This window comes from Neohortaea acidophila, assembly GCF_010093505.1.
Source record: "Neohortaea acidophila strain CBS 113389 unplaced genomic scaffold BDY17scaffold_1, whole genome shotgun sequence".
In the NCBI taxonomy this organism is placed as follows: Eukaryota; Fungi; Ascomycota; class Dothideomycetes; order Mycosphaerellales; family Teratosphaeriaceae; genus Neohortaea; species Neohortaea acidophila.
This window is the reverse complement of record NW_022985510.1, coordinates 321,073-342,277: the sequence shown is the minus strand read 5'-3', so window position 1 is coordinate 342,277 and position 21,205 is coordinate 321,073. Positions and strand designations below refer to the sequence as shown.

Sequence of the window (21,205 nt, the reverse complement as noted above, 5' to 3'; positions counted from 1 at the left end):
AGGTGGCCAATGCGCTCGGCTCTTTCCGCCCTTCGAAGCAGCGTTTCTTCGAGCTCACAAAGTACACTCCATTCCAATCACCGCACCTCCGTCCCTCCACCCACCCATCGCCTCCAACACACCCACCGCCATCATGTTCCGCACCGCTCTCCTCCGATCCTCCCGCTGCCTCGCGCAGGCCAGCACCAGAGCGCAGCAACCCGTCCTGCGACGTGCCGCCGCCGCCAGCTCCTTCCTCTCCACCAGAATATCGACCCCAGCACTCTCCATAACCGCCGTGCGATGTTATGCATCCGGCTCCGGCTTGGCTCAGGAGGAGGTGACTGGGCGGATCATGGACCTGCTCAAGAACTTCGACAAGGTATGTTGCCTGCACGGGGAAGCGGAAGGTGCGACGATGTATGTACTGACGTGATTGCGGCAGGTTACCGATGCTTCGAAGGTAATTGCTTATCTCCATCTTCTTCACTGCGCGGGAGTGTGTGGCTAACGAGACTCGATGAAGTTGTCCGCGTCGGCGCACTTCACAAATGATCTCGGACTGGACAGCTTGGATACCGTGGAGGTGGTGATGGCGATTGAAGAGGTTTGTCTCTTGCGCCAACATGATCTGTGGAGGCGGTAATGACTCTTTGAAACAGGAGTTTAGCATCGAGATACCAGACAAGGAGGCGGATGCGATCCACAGTGGTGCGTACACAGCGGCGTCTTCTGATCCTGCGGTCTCGGCTAACGATGATGCAGTGAACCAAGCCGTGGACTACATCATGTCACAGCCCGATGGTGCGCCTGACGCCAGAGCTCCGTCAATGGCAAGCCGCTAACTATTCTCCAGCTCACTGATGCGTGATCGATAATTGTGGAGGCGGTGTTCAGCGGCACAAAAGGCATATGAAACCCGCGTGGCCAACTGAGAGATGGATGCTGTGGGCTGGCCATGTACATTGTACCCAAGCTTAGCCGGTGCGAAATAAACGTGTACTATTCGACTCACAACATGTCCATCTTTTCCATCCTTTGAGTGATATCCGAATTACTGCACAGATGTGTCTACTTTCCGGAACGGCAGCCTGTACCCACAAGCTGAACACTTAACCTTTTGTCCTCTAAAGCATACTGATTCCACTCTGCCTACTCGCTCTCACCACCGTTTCATCGCACCTAAAAACGCTTCGAAGGTAAACTACATATTACACCTACCCTCTTCAACAGCAGCCCCTTCACGTGCAACCCTATCAGACATCCCGAACACGCACAATGGCAACCCAAATCCCAACCTTCTACCGCATATGCTTCACCGTCCTCGACCCCATGCTAGCCGCCTTCGGCGTCTACGCCAACATCTTCAACCCCTCGATGATGCTAGGCCGCTTCACCGCAAGCCCTCGCCTTCCCCCGTCGCCAGAAACGACCGTCCTGCTGCACGGAATGGCCGGCTTTTTCGCGATGCTGGTAGTTCTTCAGGTCGTTCTTTTACGCCTGCGCCCGCACGATGTGACTGTCTGGCGCTGTGTTCAGGCTGGTATTCTGGTTCAGGACTTGTTTATGATGGCGGGGTTTGTGACGGAGATGCGGCTTACTGGACGGGTTGACATGAGTGCTTGGAGGGGCGATGATTGGGCTAATCTTGCTATTTACCCGCTTCTTGTGCTGCTTAGATCTAGTTTTGTCTTTGGGTTTGGGGGGTCTTCGGGGCAGGGTGAGAAGAGGACGAAGAGCGGTTGAATAAGGTAGAAAACATTCCTACGACCGACTCACAATCACGTTGGCCTCTCTATGAAGAAGCCGATCGGGATGACCTTTGGTCTGCAGCCTGCTGCACTGAACTTTTTAGGACTGCAGCCTGCAAGCTGAATACCTCAACCTTTCACTCTCCACAGTATGTAGGTAGTGGTTCTGTTCTGCCCGCTCGCCTCTTTTGTGTAATTTCATGCGAGGAAGCAAATGAGGGTTCGCCATGATTGAACGACTCGCCAGCTCATCGTCAACAACGCTTGCACACACCTGGCTTACCGCTTCTATCAATCAGCATGTCCCCTCAATGGCAAGGAAACCTTAGCAACACCAACGTCGACCTATCATTAGATAAGTATGCTTCATCATTGTGCTCATCCCGGAGGAAGGCTAAGTCGTCGATCAGCCTTCTCGCATCGCTCCTCGTAACAGCCTACGCTACCCAAGACGAGCGCATTACCATCCAGGCCTCCGTCGCCGGAATCTCTCCCTACTTCGTTCTCGGCACCGTGCTCCTGGGCCATGCGCAGCTGTCGCAGGCCCTTTTGCTGGCCGCATACGCTTATCCAGGCGATAGACCCCACCAGCCCGTGCTGCAGCAGATTGCACACGGAACCTTGAAAGGCTGGCGGGCGTTAGGCGGCCTCTGGGGTTTGCTGCATATTGGCATGCAGTGGGGCTATGCCGTTGTGCTGTGAGCTTGATCCCTCGAACAAATGCCCCCCGCTACGCATGTGTGACTGATGGTGTACAAGGCTCGTGCGATTCTCGATGTTCTACCCCGAGCGTGGGTGGACGATCTACATCCTCAACGCCGTGGCAATCGCCTACGCCGCCGTCTTGCTCCTGCCCGTGGCATACTTGACTCTACGACGACGGCCAACTTACAATCATGACATGGGCAGCGATATTGTCATCGGCTTCGCCTCGATCGTCACCCAATACACGGCGCCCGTCATCATCGTTGTCCAATTCACGTCGCAGCTGCTTGAAATGCGACACTCGGATGGAACTCTTGGAGCACTGAGTCGCAACTCCCTTGGCGCGCAAGCGCTGGTCGTTGCGGGGATGGGCAAGAGATGGCGACAGCGGTTGGGAAGGCCTGCCTGGGATAATCACGAGCGGCCTGCTCACCCTCCGCTGTGGTACCGGTTGGAAATGCTCTGGGCGCAGTATCAATGGGGAATGGTGTGGATGAATCAGCTGTTCTATGCTGGTGGTTGTGCTGTCTTGTGGATGAGCGCCATGTTGAAGTAGCGTGCAGAGACGATTGATCCAGTGGCATTTGTGGGGAGATATTGGTTAGATGCACCTTCTCCGCCAATATCTAGGAGCCCGCGGTTTTGAGTGCTTGGCAGATACAGGCCGCCGTAGAGTCAGGTGTTGCAACCGAGCTGGCCCACACACGTCCCGCGAACCCTGAGCGGACATCGACATTTGTACCTACGCGGGCACCCCTCGTGCCACCTCTTCCACGCGAGCCGTTGTCCTCTGTCCACCTACGACTTCATAACGATTGGCTGTCTCCCCGACGTAGCCTCTGTTCCGTCTTCTCTCGCTCTTCGCTCCTCCGAATTCCAACTAGTCGTGCGGGCCTGCAGCCTCAGCGTCCACCCACCGACACGACACCCCTTCTACATCCGCGCTCTCCCAAGACAACCTCGCATGATTATCCCCTGTGCACCACAACACACCACGACTGCTCTCACACCCCCTCCCCACAATGGCCTCGTCGTCAGGCTCAGGCTTGACGCGGCGAAGAGGCGCCGGTACAGGAGGCAACGACAATGAAGACGGCACCCCCCGAGTCGCCTCCCCGGCCCCCACCACCACCAACAAGCGCAACGAAGACTTTCGCTCTCCGGAGACGGGGTACGAGAGCGGCGCCAACGGCCATAAGATTGCCTTCGACCCGCGCGACATCTCCGAGAACGTGGAGCGGTCGAAGCAGCCCAAGCTCACGCTGATGGAGGAGGTGCTGCTCATGGGGCTGAAGGACAAGCAGGGCTATCTCAGCTTTTGGAATGACAATATTTCGTATGCGCTGCGGGGGTGCATTGTCATTGAGTTGGCGTTTCGAGGGCGCATTAGTATGCAAAGAGATACTTCGCGGAGACGCTTTCCGCTGCCTGATCGGGTGATTGAGGTGGTGGATGATACGCTGACGGGCGAGGTGCTGCTGGATGAGGCCTTGAAGATGATGAAGAGCTCCGAGAAGATGAGCGTGAGCTCGTGGATAGATTTGATGTCTGGTAGGACAACCCTGATCTGTACATTTGTGGAACGGACCAGCTAACGAATGACAGGCGAGACATGGAATCTCATGAAAATCGGGTACCAACTCAAACAAGTACGCGAACGACTAGCCAAGGGCCTCGTGGACAAGGGCATCCTCCGCACGGAAAAGCGCAACTTCCTCCTCTTCGACATGGCCACTCATCCAGTCGCAGACGGCGGAGCAAAAGACGAAATCCGACGCCGTGTGCGGGCAGTTCTGACGCAACGCACTGTCGTGTTGCCCGCCTCCACCTTCCTGCCCGAGGAAATGGAGTTCCGATATCTACGAACGGTGTGCATGCTCTGCGCATCGTATGCGGCGAACGTGCTGGAGAACGCATTGGTGACGCTCAGCCATGAAGCTCGGGAACGGGCCTTTGCCCAGGTGGACGAGTTGCTTGCCGAGTATTCTCAATGGCCTTTCGGCCGACGGGCCGGCGGCAATGCTGCTATTGGTGCCAATGTCGATCAGGTGATCCGAGAAGAGGTGAATGGGGCGAAGGAGAAAGAGCTGCAGCTTGAGGTGAGTTGTTCAACGCCGAGAATGGCCTTGTGATTGAAGTCAATGCATGCTAACGATGGAGGATCAGGTGGTCGCTGCTTGTTTGAGTGTCTTCACTCGCCTCGACTCTCTGCTCTGAAATTTCTTGCGGGCTAACAGAGGAGACTGTCAGGTAGCTACTACCACCACTTGCATGCCCACGCGCCGCCTCCGAGTAACCTGCAGCTTGGATCGGTTTGGTAAGGAGGCAACGCGAGCCTCTCGGTGGCATGCACGTGGCCGGCTGGCTTGGTGGGGGCGAGGGCGCACGGCGACGTTACAATATGATTGGTTGTGTGCTCTGAGCAAGCGATCTGTACCTACTCAGGACTTGCGGTTGTATGCTTTGCGAGGAGCGTGGCATTGCGTGGCGTTTGAGGAGTCGAGGGGAAGGACGTGGGAGGGCATATGCCGATAGCAACTCTATTCGCGTATGTACTCTACTTTACAGCTACCTATTCAATACTGCGGACTTGCTCTTGGCATGAACAACAGTGCAACGGACATGGTGATGGAGACTTCGGAGCGTGATATGCTCGGCAAGAGAGGCAGACGAAGGGATTGGCCCAATCGGGTTAGAGGCAACATGTGACTTTCGTGGCGGTTGTTTCCGTGATTCCCGGCCTCCCGGGGGGAAATCAGCCTTGCCCTGGGCCTTGCTTCTTTGCTCGGTCGCCGCTGAGAGATCCAGATCCAGATCCCGTGCTTGCGTGAGGCTCGAGGCGCGTGCAGTGCAGGCTAATCAGCAATCCGCTCGACGACACGACGCGCATGGCCCTTGGTATGTCTCTCCCATGCCCCCTCTGCCCTCCCTCCCTCTCTCTCTCTGTCCCCGACGCCTGCCTTTCGCTCTGCCTCCCCGTCGCAATCCCACTGACTCGCGAGCCTCCTCCTCCCACCTCGTCCGCGCGCCCTCTACTATGGCTCGCGCCGCGTCGTTGTCTCTTGACTGCTGGCTAACGGACGCTGATGATAGACAAGGCCAGTTGATGACCCTCCGCCGCCCTCGCGGTGACGCGCCACCACCCCCTTCCCACCCCCTTCCATCCTTCCACCTCCCCCCAGACCATGTCCACGCCCAACAACGCCTTCCAACCAAACGGCTCGCACTTCTCCGACGCACAGCATAGCACGTCGCAGTGGAACGGGGAATCAGGAGACATCAGTACGCCATCCGGGGACGATGCCGCCGACGCGATGAGCGCGAAGCCAAACAACACCTCCGCCCAAGACGCCATTCGAGAAGGAAAGCAGCGAGCAAGAGAGACCATGGCTGCTGCTGGAGTATCCTCGGACAGTCAGGGAGCGGCCAATGGTGACTCCACGCAGGCGAATGGTACGCCGCAGCTGAGCAGAAAGCGATCGCGAGACGGCTCGCAAATCCCCCTCTCCCGCTCCTCTACTTCTGGCGCGCCCGCGAACGTGGACTACCCCAGCCATCACGATGTGCTGCTGGATCGCGCCATTCAGCGCGACCAAGCCTTCGCTGCTGCCAATCTAGACGACCAGGAGCGCAACGATAAACTCACGAAAGAAAAGAGAGATGAGGCCGCATTCTATAAAGATACTGTTTGGAGATACAGACAGACCAATCCGGGCGCGATCTTTGGCACTGGCTACCGAGGCTACGGCAATCGGACGACAGAAGGCAAGAGCCAGGTTGTGTACAGCGCTGTTGACAAGCGTGGCCCGCCGAAGGGAAGAAGAACGTTGCCCATATCTATCCCGCGGAAGGACAACGCGCAACAGGCCGAGCAACGCGAAGAACTGGTGCCCGTGCGGCTCGATATTGAGCTCGACAAACTGCGCCTGCGCGACACCTTTACGTGGAACTTGCATGAAAAGACGATTGCGCAACAACACTTTACTCAATACCTCCTGGAAGATCTCAAAATCCCTCCGGAAAACTTCAATGAAGTCGCTCGCCAGGTGAATTTGGAGATGCAGGATCAAATCCAGAACTACTACCCTCACATCATCGTCGAGGATGGACCTCTAGAACCTGGGAGGCCGTACAGCGACCACAAGGATGACGAGCTGCGAATCATGATCAAGCTCAACATCACTATTGGTCGCATCACTTTGGTGGATCAATTCGAGTGGGACATCAATAACGCTCTCAACTCCCCCGAAGAGTTCGCGCGGAAAATGGCGTGGGAAAATGCGCTGTCTGGAGAATTCACCACGGCCATCGCCCACTCCATCCGAGAGCAGAGCCAGCTGTACACTCGCAGTCTGTGGCTAACAAACCACGGCTTCGATGGACGTCCAGTAGAAGATCCCGATCTGCGAGATGGATTCCTCCCCAATCCAATTCACAGCGCCTTCCGACCTCATCAAGCGCAAAAGGATTGGACTCCATACCTTTACGAAATGAGCGAGGCCGAACTCGATAGAACCGAGACGTCGATGATGCGAGAGCACCGCGCGCAGAAACGGCAATTGAACCGACGAGGTGGCCCTGCCCTGCCGGATCTGAAAGACCGACAGCGTACCGTGCGCTCTCTGATTGTGCACTCGGTCATCCCCGGTGCCGTAGAGACTTTCGAAACGACTGGTATCCCGAAGACCCGACGAAGCGGTCGCGCTGGTCGTCGCGGTGGTGCTCGCACCGATGGCGAGGTGGACTCGGACGACCTCGAGAGCGAAGATTCGGGCGCCGAGTCGCCGGCTCCATCCGTGATGAACGCCGCCCTGACCGGCGGCACAGCGAGGACGCGAGGAATGCGCGGGGCCGCCTCTGCCGCTCAGGCTGCCATGCGCGCGGGATACGGTCGCTCGCTCACACCGGAGAGCGTGCAGACCACCCCTCACGACACCCGCACCGCCTCGCGCCGAAGCCACTTGCGAGAAGAAGACACGGCACCCACTTCCTCTTCGGCGGCGGCGGCGGCAGCAGCGGACGAGGACACGTTGATCGTGAAGCTCAAGATCGGCAGGGGAAAGCTCAAGGCCTTCTGGACAGAGTACGAGGCGAAGAAGCGCGCCAGTCTGTACCCTCTATCTGGCTACGCGTCGCAACCCCCACCAGCAGCTACGGCATCAACCCCCGTCCGGCCCAGCCACGTGACGCCCACCAGCACGCCTCGCATACCGGCTCAATCCAATGGTCACCAGCGCGCGGCCTCTTCGTCGTCGAAACAGCGACAGCAACAAGCGCAAGTAACATACGACGACGAAGGCAGAGTGGATATCAACCATTGGCCCCCACCAGACGATGCACCCGTAAGTCCACTTCCCAACCCTCCCAATCCCAACCTTCACTAACATCTCCCAACAAAAGGCCCCACCCCCCTGGCTCCAAACCTCCATCGCCGCCCTCCGCCAATCCTACCCCGAATCCTCCTTCGAAGCCCTCATGCGCCCCTACGCCCTCAACACCGCCACAGGCAGCACGGAGAAACTCTCCCCCGACCAGCCGGCGCCGACGTCCGCGAACTTGAAGCTGCAATTCCTGCCGCGCATCCGGTGCAATGATTGTCCTGGGAAGCTGTACACTGCCGCGCCCGGGCTGGTCGAGCAGCAGTTTTCGCTGCATTTGCGGAATCGCGGGCATAAGGAGAAGGTTGCTGAGAGGGAGAGGGGGAAGGGGAGGTAGAGATTGGGATGGAGGGGAGTTCTGGGTGCTTTGTATAGTTTTTGATTGAATAGATGCTGAGTTGGGGGAATTTGAAGTATTGTTTTCTCGTTGCGTGCGAGTACTCCTCTCTTCTATGGGGATCTCTATTCTGCTTTCGTTGAGAGTTCTTATGAAGCTGCGAATCGAAACGGCAGTTTAAAGGTGGTAATGTGTCGATGAGATGCTCGCTTGCATTGTTCTATTCTCTTGTCGAATGCGAGCGTAAACTACGGCAAATGACGAATGATGGATGCCTGCTGCCTTTTTCCAACTCGCTCACTCGCCCTCGCTCTCAACTGTCGTTGTCGTCACCCATGTCTTCTCGCCTCATCCTTCCCCCCTCCGTACCGTCTAGTGTGATCCATGCGAGGAGTGAGGATACAAGAGGTAGGCTTATCCTGTCTCCGAAGGTTCGATCGCCGATTCGATGAATTCGAACTCCACTCCGCTTCCTTTTCCTTCCTGGTTCTTTTTCAACCCGATATGACCTGCGATGTTCCCGCCTTTCTCTTCCTGCGGCGATATCGCTGCCCGCTCGCTAGTCGTGTGCACCGTAGTCAAATACCGTGAAGAATCCAGCCCATCACGTTACCTAGCTCCTCGCCACTTCCCTTCCCATCGAAGGGAAAAAAGAAGAGTCCAGAGTCGAATTCCGTCAAGCAGGAAAGGCGAGATCAAGTCTTGGCCCCCTCCAACCGCCTCCGGATCAACTCCTGCAACATCTGCAAATCCTTGCGCTGCGCCGCGGACAACTGATCGGGCTGCTCGGACGCGGGCGGCGAAGGCGGGATGGCGGAGGAGGCGGAGCGGGCGCGCTCCTGCTCTTCGGCCGCCATCATTTCGTCGACGACTTGTTGGGGTGCTTCGGCCTGCGATTTCAAAGAAGATCAGCATATGCGGGGGATGTGCAAAGGGAGGGTAGGCAGTGGGACTCACGATCAACGTGCCCACTAGGTTCTCCACTTGGTCGCTGCCTAGATTGAGGTCTTTGTTGGCGTTGGCGAATTGCGCTAGGTTGAGCGCCATTTGCTTCTCCATGAAAGTGCGGCGGGCGAAGTTGGCTTGTTCGAGTTGTTTGGGCGCTGCGGCTGCGACTTGGGCGCGGCGGTAGGCGTGCTCGGTTCGCAGGTGCTGGACGCGTGTTCTGTGCGATACTGTTAGCAAGGTCCGATGTATCCAATGCAAGCTCTGAATTGACGTACTGCTTCACTTTGTCGATAAAGTCGAGCTTGATGCCTGACACGGGCAGGCGCAGAACCACCGACTTATTGTCCTGCGACTCCTCTTCGTAAAACTCGGAACCGCTGTCCTCACTCTCATCATCCACGACTTCGACAATGCCGTTGTTGCGCACGCCGCGGCGCAGCGCCGTCTCCACAACCTTGGCGTTGCGCGGCTTGCGAATATGCACCTTGCGCCGGCGGCCGGCGTCACGATGGTTCAGCAGACTGGCATCGAGACGGCGGAGTTCGTGGTCGGCGTGCAGCGGACACATCCAGTCGTGTACCTTTCTGCCCTCCAGGTTGCGCGCGGGCGGATTGGCGAGGGGCGGGTCGAGGCAGTCGAGGTGCCAGTTTTCGCCACAGTAGTCGCACTGGATGATCTGGCGGTTGCCATGGGAGGCGGTGCCGCAGGAGTAGCAGAGGATAGTGTTGCCTTTGCTGTCCTTTGTCCTGGTCAGGTCCGGGGGTTCCTCGTAGCCCACTTTGTTCCTGCAAGGTCGCGAAGAATTAGCGGCTGGATATATCGGCTTTGTGAATTTCATCAGCTTACCTCGTGCGCGTGTTGACCGCTTCGACGAACTGGCCATTTTTGTCGGTGGCGACGCCCTCGAAGTACTCCCGGATGTCCTGCGGAAGGGCGAAGTTGGATGGATTGCGCTTCTTGAGCGTGCTGAAGAGGGCGGAAAAGAGGCCGGGTGGCGGCTTCTCGGGCGAGTCGAATACGGGCCGCTTGGCGACGCAGATGTAGCAGTACCAGGGCTCGTTCAGCTCGCTGGCATCCTCGCTCAGCGGCGGATCGAGACAGCTGAAGTGGAAGGAGCGGTCGCAGCCGTCGCAGCAGAGCAAAAAGCCGCTGCCGCCACACGCGGAGCAGAAGTCGTTGTTCTCCGAAAGCTGGTCATCCGATGTCAGATCTCGTCGTGTCTTCACCGAAAGCATAGGAAGGAATGCGGAGGATGGGGGACGGGGTTTGGCAAGATGCATGGGAAGATGGAGGGAAACAAATGATGGGGGGTGTGATGTGAGAAGGATTGTTGGATGGTGATGGAAGCGGAAAGCCGGGGGGGAATTTAGCGCGCGGCGCGTCTTGTCTTACCTCTTCGTTATTGTCATCTGCGCCGATCGGGCTGTCTCTGCCTGCGCCACTCGCTCCTGACATGCCACCGCCTGCCGTTGCGCGGAGTTTTTCGGGCCTGTGGTGGTGCAGCTCAAGTCAGCCATCGTTTGCGCATACAACAGACGTACGGAAAGATCGGTGTGTTGGATGCTCAACCCCGCACTTGCGTGGCTTCGTAAAATCACGGCTCAGACCGAGCACAACACGTTCCATCAGATAGTCCTTCCAATGCAGATGCAGACATCGCTGACGATGCTGGAACGGCCAAAGACCTCTGCATCTTCCATGCCTCCGTGTTGCAGTGCAGACTCAATGATGAATGAATAGAGGAGATGTCAAACTTACGACTGCTTCGTTTTCGCCTTCTTCCCAAAAGCTTTGCTCGGCCCCCTGTAAACATGAGGTGTCGTCTCGCGGGACGTCATGGGTGACAAGTCCGACAGAGGGGAGTCGGGATCGGGAGAGCCAACGCGGGCGGAGCGCCTGAGGCCGTTGGGGGTGATGGAGAGCCCGGTGGCCGCGGAAGCAGATCCAGTCTTGCCTCGCAGAGAGCGGAGTCGTGAAGTAGAAGCGGTGGTGGCGGCGCCTCGCACATTGCTCTCTTCGTACATCTCATCCACAGGCACCATGCTCTCTCTCATTTTCTGCTTCTTGGTGGCGAGAGTGCGTTCACGCTCTTCCTCTTGCAAATCAGCTTCAGCGGAAGAACGCTTCAGATTGCCTTTCGGTGCTGCGAGAGAGCCGCGCTCAGCAGCGTGGTCTTTGGCTGTCACGCCGTTCGTAGTCGAGTTGTGTGCCATGGTAGCTGTGCCTGCAGCGGTCAAGTCTTCTTCCTCATCATCATCGTCAGGGTTGGAAGTCAGGTCAGTGAGTGAAGAATCACTATCGACACTGCCCGCCCGCTTCCTATTGTTAGACGGCGACAATGACATGCTGCCGCTCTGCCGTGGGTGGAGTCGTTGAGAAGGTGATTTTCCCGCCTTGAGTGAGATTTTGGCTTTTGCTGGCTGGGCTGCCAGGCGCTCAGTGGACGGCAGTGCACTATTTTCGGACTCCACGGGAGTGACTTTAGTCGAGGGTGTTCGCACGGGCAGCAGTGGTGACGATTGTGCAACACCGTTTGCTGCAGCGTCCGGCTGCTTCCGTTGGCTGCCTTTGGATTCCTTGGCGTCTCGGATTCTCCTTTTCGCCGCGCGCACATAGGCGTGGAACTCGGCTAGTTGAGTCTTGTTGGCGGTCTGGAGGAGGATACTCTCCAACAGCTCCGTCAGCCGTGCGTTCTTCAGGCTGTCCTGGTAGATCTCTTCCACTGCGGCGGCGAGGTCCGGCTTGCCTGCGGCATTTGCACGCATCTTGGCCTGATCCACCACAGCCAACATCTTCCGCGCATCGTACACTCGATTCTTGTTGAGAGCCGCGTGCGTGAGCGTGATCTTTGGTTTGACAGATCCAGTGGTGGCAGCAGCGGCGGCGGCGGGTGGCAGCTTCGCCGAACGCGGACGCGCAGCGCGCTCCTTCTTCTTGCTCCCAGCCCCCGTAGGCGCGTAGTCGGCGTCATTCTCGTCATCCACCACGAGCACCATCCGTGAATTCTCCGCCGTCTCCTTCGCAGCCTGTGCAGCCGTCTGTAAAGGCACAGGCGTACCTTCCGGCGTCTCCTGAGCCTCCACTCCTCCCGCAGCACCACCCCCCTTGCCTAGCAGCAAAGACTTGCGCGCCCCATCCGGCTTCACGCGTGCCTTGACCCTCGCCAGCGGCGCTTCGCCCAGCGCCTGCATGTGCTCCGACACGCCCGGGTAGTATGACACGCCCTTGTGGTCCTTGTAGCTCGGCTGCTGCGCCAGCGACGGCTCCACCCACTGTCCCGGCGTAGTCTTGCTCTGCGTCTTCGTCTTCGCGTCGGTCTTGGCGGCGGCGGTCGTCTGCGCGACGTCGGGATCGTGGGACGTGCTGCGGTCGCGCAGCGTGCGTGTCCCGAGCATGATTTTCGTTCGCCTTTCTCAGGGGAGCATACGCCACTGTGGAGGAGGATTCGCGTCAGCTTTTGCACCGCACATACACGCCAGCGGGATTGCCACACGTCTGCTCCACTTACCAAAGGGCGATGCAATACCTTAGGCGGGCCGAGAGGGCAGGGGATTTAATGTGGGAGGGGAAAGACGCGACGTTCGCGCGTGTGTGAGGCAGCGGTGATATGTGACGGGAGGGAGAGTTTCTGTTTCGGGCAAGCTTGGCTCGAGGCACTCTCGTCACTCTCGACTCCACTCCGCCACGTCCACTCATTCCCTTCCGTTAACAACAAAGCAATTATCGGACACGTCTTTTGATGTATCGAAAAGGTAGATAGACAGGTTAAGAAACGTACTGTTTTTGGAACAATTCTTTACTTTTCTGTTGAGTAAAGTGCGTCCACAGGCAGCAGTCCCCCGTCGGCACATGACATGGCGCGTAACAGGTATTATTGCACGCGGATAGGGACATTTCAGACATGCCGGGGAATGGAGGACTTTTTGCTTTTGATTTATAGTATGCCGGCATTCACTAATGATATCTCGTCGTGCAACGCAAGTCGTGCTTTCGGAGACCCCCGGTCCAGTCGCTCTCGAGATGAAGAGGACTGTCCAAGATGCCGAGCTCCTGCCCACTTCCTGCTGAAGTGGACACGCATGATCATCCTCCCATACTTCTGGACTATGATTGCGGTCGTATTGCAACCATCCCGGCAGAATCATAGAGGGACTATTCGTCAGTATCCTCGTCCTCGTCGTCGTCATCATCCTCGTCCTTGGCGGCGGCCTTCTTCGCCGGCTTCTTCTTCTTCTTCTTGTTCTTCGGCTTGGAGGTGCTAGGCTTGGAAAGGGGCAGCTCGAGGATCTTGAGCAGCTCTTCGTCGGTGATCTTCTTGTCGCTCTTCCACTTCTCCAGGTTAGGGGTGGGAGGGGCGGCGATTCGCTGCACGCCGTTCTTTGTGATGGCTGGGAATAATTAGCAAGTCTTCCACGCACACCCTTACAGACGCTCATCAGGAAGACGCACCGATGGTGGTGAATAGCCGGCTCACAGGCTCGGCATCGGCAGAGCCAGCAACCTCGTACTGTCGAATCACACCTCCACGCACACACTCGACAATGCCCACCTTTCCGGCCCGCTCGTCCTCGAGCTGGCGTAAGCTGAAAGGGAATGTGCCAAACTTCTTCACAATCTCCGACAACGTCGCTCTCGAGCTGGGACGCTTCAAGCCGTAGGTGGTGGCGGTGCGTCGGTGGAGGGTGGCGCGGTTGGGAAGTGTCTTGACCTTGCCGTTGCCGATGCTGACTCCCACCTCGACACCCCAGACCTCGCCGATCTCCGGCAGTCCTTCGCCCTTGACGCCCTCGCCGGGGCCGAGGATGATCTTCTTCTTGCTTTCGATTTCATTGCGATCGAATAGCCAGCACGTTGTGTTCTCCACCAGGTTGCACTCGTACGTCTTGACGACCTTCTCGAGGAGCTGCGTGATTTTGGACTGGCTGTAAGGCTTCTGTGCTGACGCCTTCTTCTTCTCTTCCTCCGTGCCAGATGCAAGCAAGCCCGGTGGCAGCATCAGGCGTAGTAGCAACTCGTTCGCCCAGTACGTCGCCAGCAAGAGATCCGCTGCACGGCCGGTGACAGCGGACTCGGAGTCATCCTTGGGTTGAACGAGGATCGTATCACAGACAATGGCGCCGAAGCCATCGATCTGCGCGCCCAGCTGGATCTTGACCGGCTCGGCCGCCTTTAATTCGGTGGCAGCCTCTTCGGCGTCGGAGACGAGCGGGGTGTAGGGGGTGACATAGGAGCTGGGGGAGATGGTGCAAGGGTGGGAGATGCCCTTGCTGATCTTCTTGCCCTTGTAGACCTTTGCGATCTCATCTTCGAGGAGCTTGTCGCCGCGTTGGCAGATATCGAGGATCTTGGAGCCTTCTTTGCACCAGCCTGGGGAGGGAAGGGGATTAGCGAGGTGCCGCGACGGGGGGAAGTGCGAGGGAGCTGCATTTACCGCCGACGGTTTCGAGGACTTTTTGGGAAATCTGCGCGGCGGTCTTGTACTTGGTCAGGGTGTCTGGGTTGGACAGCGAGTAGTCTGCGGGGGGAAGTGGGTTAGCTGGAGCGCAGCAGAGTGGAGGGGGGAGGGTGGTGGTGCATGCACCAGGTCATCACGTACCAACCGGGGCCTCTTCCGCCATGGTGTGTGATGGATGTGAGGAATGGGTTTAATTGAAGGTTGTCTTGCGAGGTCGCGAACACCTGCCCAGCTGCCAAACCCCATTCCGAAATTGCTGGTGCGCGTGGTTAGCGGGAGGATAGTGGGGCCCAATGCTGTCACTGCGCGCGTCGGATGAGGAAGGAAGTCGTGAGACCCGCAATTCCAGACGTATCACATTCTTGACATCTCCCATGTTCAATGCAACTCGGTAAAGACACGCCCGAGATGGAACGCGGTGGAAAGACGCATGCACCTGATGCGACGTGTTCGAAATCGTGGGGTTCATTGGCCTGGCAATGGCTGCACGAGGCCTGGTATCCACGAGGGATGCCCTCATCCACCGCACCAGTGGCATGTCACACCACCGAGCTGTCGGTAGACGATATATCATCACAAGCTCCATCACATCTATGCACCGACTGTCCATTCACCACCGTAATGCTTGGCTGTCTCTCAGTGACATGTCGTGCGTCCCATCAGGCGGACATAAGTAAGCTGGCCGACTCGCCATACAAAAGGTTGGAGCTGCTCGCGATATGGCAAGAGCGACATCGCCTCAGCGTGCAAACGCCGCTCGACTCACTGTGCAAACGGCGCATCGATTAAGGCTTCTTCCGCATCAAGGTCATTTCTCTTCCCGTCCGCAAACAACCTGCAAGCCTTTTCTTCCCTCCAACACCTCCCTTCCTCTTCCACAACCACAACCTCCCCCCCTGCCCTGCACCCACCCATCGTGTCCATCTTGCTTTCAAGAACCGTGGATCGTGAGGGCTAACACTCTCTTAGCCATACCAATAACAGCAGCCGCTGCAAATTGACTCGCACTTGCCTCGTCAACATCTGCAACTTGCCGGACTGGCTTCTGCAGGTATGCAAGTGGAGACTCCTCCTCACCCACTCCCACCAACGGAAGTCCTTCTTCCCGATTTCTCGGTGTTGGATCTTCTCCCTACCTTACCAATCCACGTCAATCCTAACCACCTTCATCGTTCGGCCGCTAATCGTGCAGCGTCTAGACAACAAGAACCCCTGCTGCATCTCGCAAGGCCCGCTATGATGCCGCCCGCCGAAGGTGACTTGACGCAGGCACCGCGCCGCTCTTCGACTGCAGCGTCGCAAGACTCCGACGACACCTCTTTCCCGTCATTGGACAACGTTGACGCCACATCCACTCCCTCAGACGGCGTTACCGCTGCTCAGAATGGCTCCACGCTGACCCTGGCCACGAGTCCCAAGCTGTCCACCCCCACCCCATCTCCAGGTGCTTCCCGTCCGCGCGCCAGTTCCGTGTCGGACATGGCCAGTGGCGCCCAATCTCCCCAGCAACTCGTCCGTCGCCTGAGCCTTTCTGCTGAGGCTGCTGTCGACGCCCCTCTCCCTTCCATCCCGACCCCTGAATTGCCGGGCTTCAGCGGTAACGTGATCAGTGTCAACTTCTGCATCCCCTACAAGGTGGAGTACGATATCGACGTTGAAGACTTCGTACGTTCTTCGTCATCTACTACAATTCGAGCAGTGCTAACTAAGATGCAGAACTTGTTACCGCAGAAGGGAACATCCGCTCTGTTCGACTCCTTCTCCTACCTCTCCTCCACAGAGTCAGAGTGGTCCCACAAGCTCATTGCGTGGACTGGAGAGATTGAGGAAGTTTGGGACCCCAAGATCCACGACGCCCCCAAAGAGGTCTCTCCTTTCTATGCACCCTATCGTCCCAAGGAGGTCCACTCGCTCAAGCTCTCCGCACAAGCTCGCAACGACTTCACTCAGCAAGTGAAGCGCAAGTATGGCGGCCACATTCAGCCTGTCTGGCTCCATGATGAGATCACCGCCGATGACACCCATCTCTTTCGCGAGCAGGAGAAGTGGAGACGCTACGGCGAGCACGAACTCTTCGGCCTCTTTCACTACAAGCGGAACGACACCTCCCATCCGGAAGTCAGAAAGCAGGCGTGGCGCAACTATCACCGCATGAACGAGCTCTTCGCCCAGACCATCATGGAAGTCTACCGCCCCGGCGACGTGGTGATGATCCACGACTATCAGCTTCTCCTCCTGCCTGCCATCCTCCGGCGTCTGATGCCCAACATGTACATCGGCTTCTTCCTGCACATCCCCTTCCCTAGCAGCGAGTACTTCCGCACCTTGCCCACGCGCGAGCTGCTGCTGCATGGCATGCTCGGCGCTGACACCGTCGGCTTCCAGACAAAGAGCTACGCGGCCCACTTCAAGTACAGCTGCGAGCGCATCTTGTCTCTCCAAGCATCTGACCAAGGCGTGGAATATCGGGGAGCGTACACCGCCTTTGAGGTCTTTCCCATCGGACTCGACGCCCGCGGAATCCTGTCGCATGCTTTCAGCGTCAGTGTGAGTACTATCATCGCTGGCCTGGAATACGACAAGGTACACACCGGCAGAAAGGTCATCATGGGCCGCGATCGACTGGATTCGGCACGTGGAATCATGCAAAAGATTGAGGCCTTTGGACGCTTTCTGGACCGCCATCCTGAGATGGTGGGAAAGGTCGTCATGGTTCAAATCACCAGCCCACTCGGCCCGGGCCTGTCAGATTTGCAGCGCGACAGTATTGACGGGATAACAGCGAAGGTCAATGCCGACTACGGGCATCTTGGCTACTTACCCGTCACTCACCATGCCAAACCCCTTAGGAAGGATCAATACCTCGCTTTGCTGAGGCTTGCTGACCTGGCAATGGCCACCAGTCTGCGAGACGGAATGAACACCACCGCCCTGGAGTACATCCTCTGCCAGCGCGACCGCAAGAACCCCGTCATCATCTCGGAGTTCTCAGGCACGGCCGACAGCCTCGACAAGGCGTTCAAGGTCAACCCCTGGAACATCAACGACATGGCCGACAAGATCTACCAGGCAGTCACCATGGATGAAGACACCAAGGCGGCGCACCACAAAGAACACTTCGACTTTGCCACCTCCAACAGTGTCCAGGCCTGGACGACAAAGTGCATCACCCGCCTCATGGCCAACCTCATCTCCAACGAGCGCTCCCAAGACACCCCCGGCCTGGACCCCAACAAACTCCTCCACCAGTACTCCATCGCGCAGCGCCGCCTCTTCCTCTTCGACTACGACGGCACCCTGACCCCCATTGTCCGCGACCCCGCCGCCGCCCTCCCCAGCCCCCGCACAATCCACACCATCCAAACCCTCGCCTCCAACCCGCGCAACGCAGTCTGGATCATCTCCGGCCGCGATCAGACCTTCCTCGCCGCCCAATTCGGCCACCTCCCCGCCCTAGGCCTGTCGGCCGAGCACGGCGCCTTCCTACGCGCCCCGCACGCCGCCGCCTGGGAAGACATGACGGAGCAGCTCGACATGACGTGGCAGCAGAAAGTGACGGACGTCTTCGCCGCCGTCTCCGCCACGTCGCGCGGCTCGTACATTGAGCGCAAGAAGATCGCCGTCACGTGGCACTATCGGCGCGCCGAGGAGCCCGAGGAGGCGAAGAAGCTGGCCAAGGCGTGCAGGAAGCAGCTCGAGGATACGCTGGCCCGGCAGTACGAAATCGAAGTCATGGCCGGCAAGGCGAATCTGGAGGTGCGTCCGCAGTGCGTGAACAAGGGGGAGATTGTGAAGAGGGTGGTGTTGGCGTATGGAGATGGGAAAGACAAGGCGCCGGACTTCATCCTCTGCCTGGGCGACGATTCGACGGATGAAGGTCAGATTCCTTCCCCCCTCCCTCGATTATCTCCGTGGCAGTGCTGACCTATGTGTGTGACGCAGACATGTTCCAGAAATTCCGCTCCTCCGACCTGCCCGCCGAGCACATCTTCACCGTCGCCGTCGGGCCCAGCACCAAGCCTACGCTTGCCAGCTGGTGTTTGCCCGAGCCGGAGGACGTCATTGACGCGCTGGCGAAGTTGGGCGAGTACAAGGAGGAGGATGGGGTGTATCAAGTTGATGAGGAGCGTTCGTCGGATGTCTAGATGACGCGTGCGCCAGGTGATATCAGGGCTTTCAAGGGCTTTCAACTCTGCGTGAGGAATGATGGAGTTCAGAGGGGGGAATAACAATGCTTTCACGAGTTCGAAAATGGGGTTGCTTTCGGTGATGCTCAAAAGAATGAGAATGATAACACGACGAACAAGCATCGAGATACCCCGAAAAGAGCTGAGTATTTTGTCTTTTGCATTCGTTCTACACACACACTCTCTCTCATCCGAAGACGCGTACGCTTGCCTGATTCTCCATTCCCTCACGCACTAGCAACAGCAACCTGTCCACTCTCCTCCACCGCCTCCACCCCAGCCTTACGCTTCTTCCCCTCCGCCAAAACCCGCAACCCAAACTCCTCCAACTTCCGCCTCCGCTCCAAATCAACCTCATGACACCTCCCCACAAGCGGCAACAAAAGCGACTCCGCACTCCTATCTCCAGCATCCCACTTCTCAATACCGCGCGCCAGCTCCCGGCCCAAAACTTCCAGCGTCTCGATCACATGCTTAATGGCGTTGCCGCGCTTGCCTAGATCGTTCGTTGGGTTTGCTGGATCCTGCAAGCAGAGGAGGTAAGGTTGGAATGCTCTGCGCTGTCCGATGGCCCATTGCCCGGCGCGAACGGCGTCTTTGCGCGCGAAAGCGGCGCTGACGAGCTGTTTTGTCGTCTTGGTGTCGACTTGGGTGAGGGCGTCGTGCTTTGCGAAGAGTTTCGGGTGCGGCGTAGAAGTGAGGCCGTGCTTTTCGGTGTCGAGGGTTTTGTAGAAAGAAAGGACGTGCTGGAGTTGGTCGGTGAGGGTGGGGAGGCTGGAGGGGGCGGCGTGCAAGCGGCGTTGGAGGGCTGCGGCGAGCATGATGAACAGGCCATAGGCGCCTGTGCCGCCGTTGAAGACGTCGTGCAGGCCGCGGGTGCCGAGGGCGGCGCGCAGGAGGGTGTAGAGGGTACGCAGGTGGGGGAGGTCGCGCAGGTATTGCTGGGTGATTTGTTGCTGGGGGGTGGTGGGCGGGGCGGAGACGATTTGGAGGTCGAGGGCGGAGGCGCGGTGCTGGGCGTTGATGATGGGGAAGGCGGCGTACCGGAAGGTGACGCACATGTAGCTTGGGTGGTCCTTCATGACGTTGTAGAGGTGTTTCAACGGGGGGCCAAGCCGAGCCGGGGGTGCGGAGGGGTCGTCGAGGGATGTGAAGCGCATGTCGATGTCGGATGCTGCTTGGGCTAGGCCGGTGACCTCGGATCCGAACACTTCGCTGCCGCAGCCGTCGTGGGAGGTGTATTTGGCGATTGTCGCCTGCACTTCTTGGACGACTGCGTTGCGCGCCACACGTTCCACGTCTGAACACTGCGCGTATTCCACGAACCGGTGGATCTCCGTCTCCAATGCCTCTCGAGCGGTCATGCTGGAGGAGTCCGTAGGTGAGAGGACCCACGGCAGAGGTGTGGGATGAGACAGTGGGCTGTCGGGGTAGGGAATGTAAGCACCTCGGTATTCGAGCTTTGTTCGGATGGCCTCAATATCTGCATCGGACATGTTGTCCAGCGATGCTTCAGAGTCGTAAAGGGCATGCGCGTCCTGTGCAATCTGCTTCATAGACATCTGCCATGCAGCAGTGTCTCCAACTGCAAGCGCGTCGTCTGCAGCGACGGGGCGTCCCGTAGAAGGCTGGTTCGTAGATGTCTGTGTTGCGGATATATCATTCGGAGAAGCCTGCTTCGCTGCCGTCTTGCGCTGTCCCCTGGTCGAAGTTTTGTCTGCCTTTCTCGGAGGTTGACGCGTCAATGACCACCCGCCAGCCGGAGCCGCATCATCTTCACCTCCTTCCAACGGCCTCGCAGCAGCTTCAACATTCTCAACAACAGCCTCCCCCTTAACGCTTGTAGAGGAAGCCGGAGTAGCATCCACTTTAGCCTTGGCAGGTTGTCCCCGCGCCTTCCTTGCCGGGGTAGGAGCAGCAGCCTGCGCACTTCTGGTAGGTCTACTACCAGGTTTGCGCTGAGCCAGCATCCCCTTCAACTTGTCGAAGCTGGCATATGTGCCTTTGCCGTCGGGATGAAGGCTCTGTACGTCCTGGGCGAGCGCCGCGTCGACCGCATCGTTGCCGGGAGGGGGCAGGCGTCTTGCTGTGCTGATGGAGAGGGAGCGGCGACTGGATGTTGAAAGGTGAAGGCGAGGCGTCGAACGGAGGGGTTTCGTCCTGTGCAAAGCTGTCGACGCGAAGGCGGATGTGAGGGCGAGGGCGGGGTTGTACGCGTTGAAGGTGCTGCATGATGCGCGCCAGGGCGACGCTAATGGGGGCATGGGGGGATGCGATGCAGCTGAACAAAGGCCCGGAGAGGTTGAGAAGAAGTTGTGAAGGGGGCTTCTTCAAGGTTGGAGGTTCTCACGAGCTTCAATGCTTTTCGAGAAAGCGCAGGTGGGCCTCCAAATTCATTGGCCAATCACAAGCGACTTGAGTGCAGGGAGATCATCTGTCCACGACTACAACCATCCTCTCCAACA

General features: G+C 58.1%; 10 protein-coding genes across 10 annotated transcripts; 6 read left to right on the top strand and 4 right to left on the bottom strand.

The window, feature by feature from the left end:
* Positions 1-133: 133 nt before the first annotated feature.
* BDY17DRAFT_319684 (acyl carrier protein-like protein) lies at positions 134-824 on the top strand (the record flags this gene model as incomplete). The annotated part of the gene is made up of 5 exons (XM_033736311.1): positions 134-361; positions 425-442; positions 506-586; positions 642-690; positions 745-824. The coding sequence occupies 5 exons, from the start codon at positions 134-136 to the stop codon at positions 822-824; spliced, it is 456 nt and encodes a 151-aa protein (XP_033593689.1).
* A 182-nt stretch (positions 825-1,006) lies between these two features.
* Positions 1,007-1,866, top strand: BDY17DRAFT_3681 (uncharacterized protein). Its single transcript, XM_033738311.1, has one exon. It carries the CDS (start codon positions 1,258-1,260, stop codon positions 1,723-1,725), a length of 468 nt encoding a protein of 155 aa, XP_033593688.1. The 5' UTR covers positions 1,007-1,257; the 3' UTR covers positions 1,726-1,866.
* Position 1,867: 1 nt separating this feature from the next.
* On the top strand, positions 1,868-3,224 carry BDY17DRAFT_3682 (uncharacterized protein). Its single transcript, XM_033738312.1, has 3 exons — positions 1,868-2,089; positions 2,141-2,428; positions 2,490-3,224. The coding sequence occupies exons 1-3, from the start codon at positions 2,031-2,033 to the stop codon at positions 2,989-2,991; spliced, it is 849 nt and encodes a 282-aa protein (XP_033593687.1). The 5' UTR covers positions 1,868-2,030; the 3' UTR covers positions 2,992-3,224.
* Positions 3,165-5,036, top strand: BDY17DRAFT_288363 (vacuolar protein sorting-associated protein-like protein 74). The gene is made up of 3 exons (XM_033732182.1): positions 3,165-3,986; positions 4,041-4,534; positions 4,602-5,036. The coding sequence occupies exons 1-3, from the start codon at positions 3,458-3,460 to the stop codon at positions 4,650-4,652; spliced, it is 1,074 nt and encodes a 357-aa protein (XP_033593686.1). The 5' UTR covers positions 3,165-3,457; the 3' UTR covers positions 4,653-5,036.
* A 713-nt stretch (positions 5,037-5,749) lies between these two features.
* On the top strand, positions 5,750-8,150 carry BDY17DRAFT_244970 (uncharacterized protein; the record flags this gene model as incomplete). Its single annotated transcript, XM_033730586.1, has 2 exons — positions 5,750-7,777; positions 7,836-8,150. 2 exons carry the CDS (start codon positions 5,750-5,752, stop codon positions 8,148-8,150), a joined length of 2,343 nt encoding a protein of 780 aa, XP_033593685.1.
* A 573-nt stretch (positions 8,151-8,723) lies between these two features.
* BDY17DRAFT_3385 (uncharacterized protein) lies at positions 8,724-10,518 on the bottom strand. Its single transcript, XM_033737961.1, has 4 exons — positions 9,945-10,518; positions 9,374-9,883; positions 9,108-9,315; positions 8,724-9,040 (listed from the first exon to the last, which is right to left on the bottom strand). Exons 1-4 carry the CDS (start codon positions 10,376-10,378, stop codon positions 8,846-8,848), a joined length of 1,347 nt encoding a protein of 448 aa, XP_033593684.1. The 5' UTR covers positions 10,379-10,518; the 3' UTR covers positions 8,724-8,845.
* Positions 10,519-10,615: 97 nt separating this feature from the next.
* On the bottom strand, positions 10,616-12,689 carry BDY17DRAFT_3397 (uncharacterized protein). The gene is made up of 2 exons (XM_033737972.1): positions 12,625-12,689; positions 10,616-12,529 (listed from the first exon to the last, which is right to left on the bottom strand). The coding sequence occupies exon 2, from the start codon at positions 12,491-12,493 to the stop codon at positions 10,853-10,855; it is 1,641 nt and encodes a 546-aa protein (XP_033593683.1). The 5' UTR covers positions 12,494-12,529; positions 12,625-12,689; the 3' UTR covers positions 10,616-10,852.
* Positions 12,690-13,149: 460 nt separating this feature from the next.
* On the bottom strand, positions 13,150-14,884 carry BDY17DRAFT_3344 (peptidase M24). Its single transcript, XM_033737916.1, has 4 exons — positions 14,695-14,884; positions 14,530-14,613; positions 13,548-14,465; positions 13,150-13,486 (listed from the first exon to the last, which is right to left on the bottom strand). Exons 1-4 carry the CDS (start codon positions 14,714-14,716, stop codon positions 13,251-13,253), a joined length of 1,260 nt encoding a protein of 419 aa, XP_033593682.1. The 5' UTR covers positions 14,717-14,884; the 3' UTR covers positions 13,150-13,250.
* Positions 14,885-15,362: 478 nt separating this feature from the next.
* Positions 15,363-18,722, top strand: BDY17DRAFT_3357 (glycosyltransferase family 20-domain-containing protein). The gene is made up of 2 exons (XM_033737932.1): positions 15,363-16,218; positions 16,270-18,722. Exons 1-2 carry the CDS (start codon positions 15,607-15,609, stop codon positions 18,475-18,477), a joined length of 2,820 nt encoding a protein of 939 aa, XP_033593681.1. The 5' UTR covers positions 15,363-15,606; the 3' UTR covers positions 18,478-18,722.
* Positions 18,723-18,887: 165 nt separating this feature from the next.
* On the bottom strand, positions 18,888-21,080 carry BDY17DRAFT_288349 (uncharacterized protein). Its single transcript, XM_033732181.1, has one exon. The coding sequence runs from the start codon at positions 21,002-21,004 to the stop codon at positions 18,968-18,970; it is 2,037 nt and encodes a 678-aa protein (XP_033593680.1). The 5' UTR covers positions 21,005-21,080; the 3' UTR covers positions 18,888-18,967.
* Between the last annotated feature and the right edge of the window lie 125 nt (positions 21,081-21,205).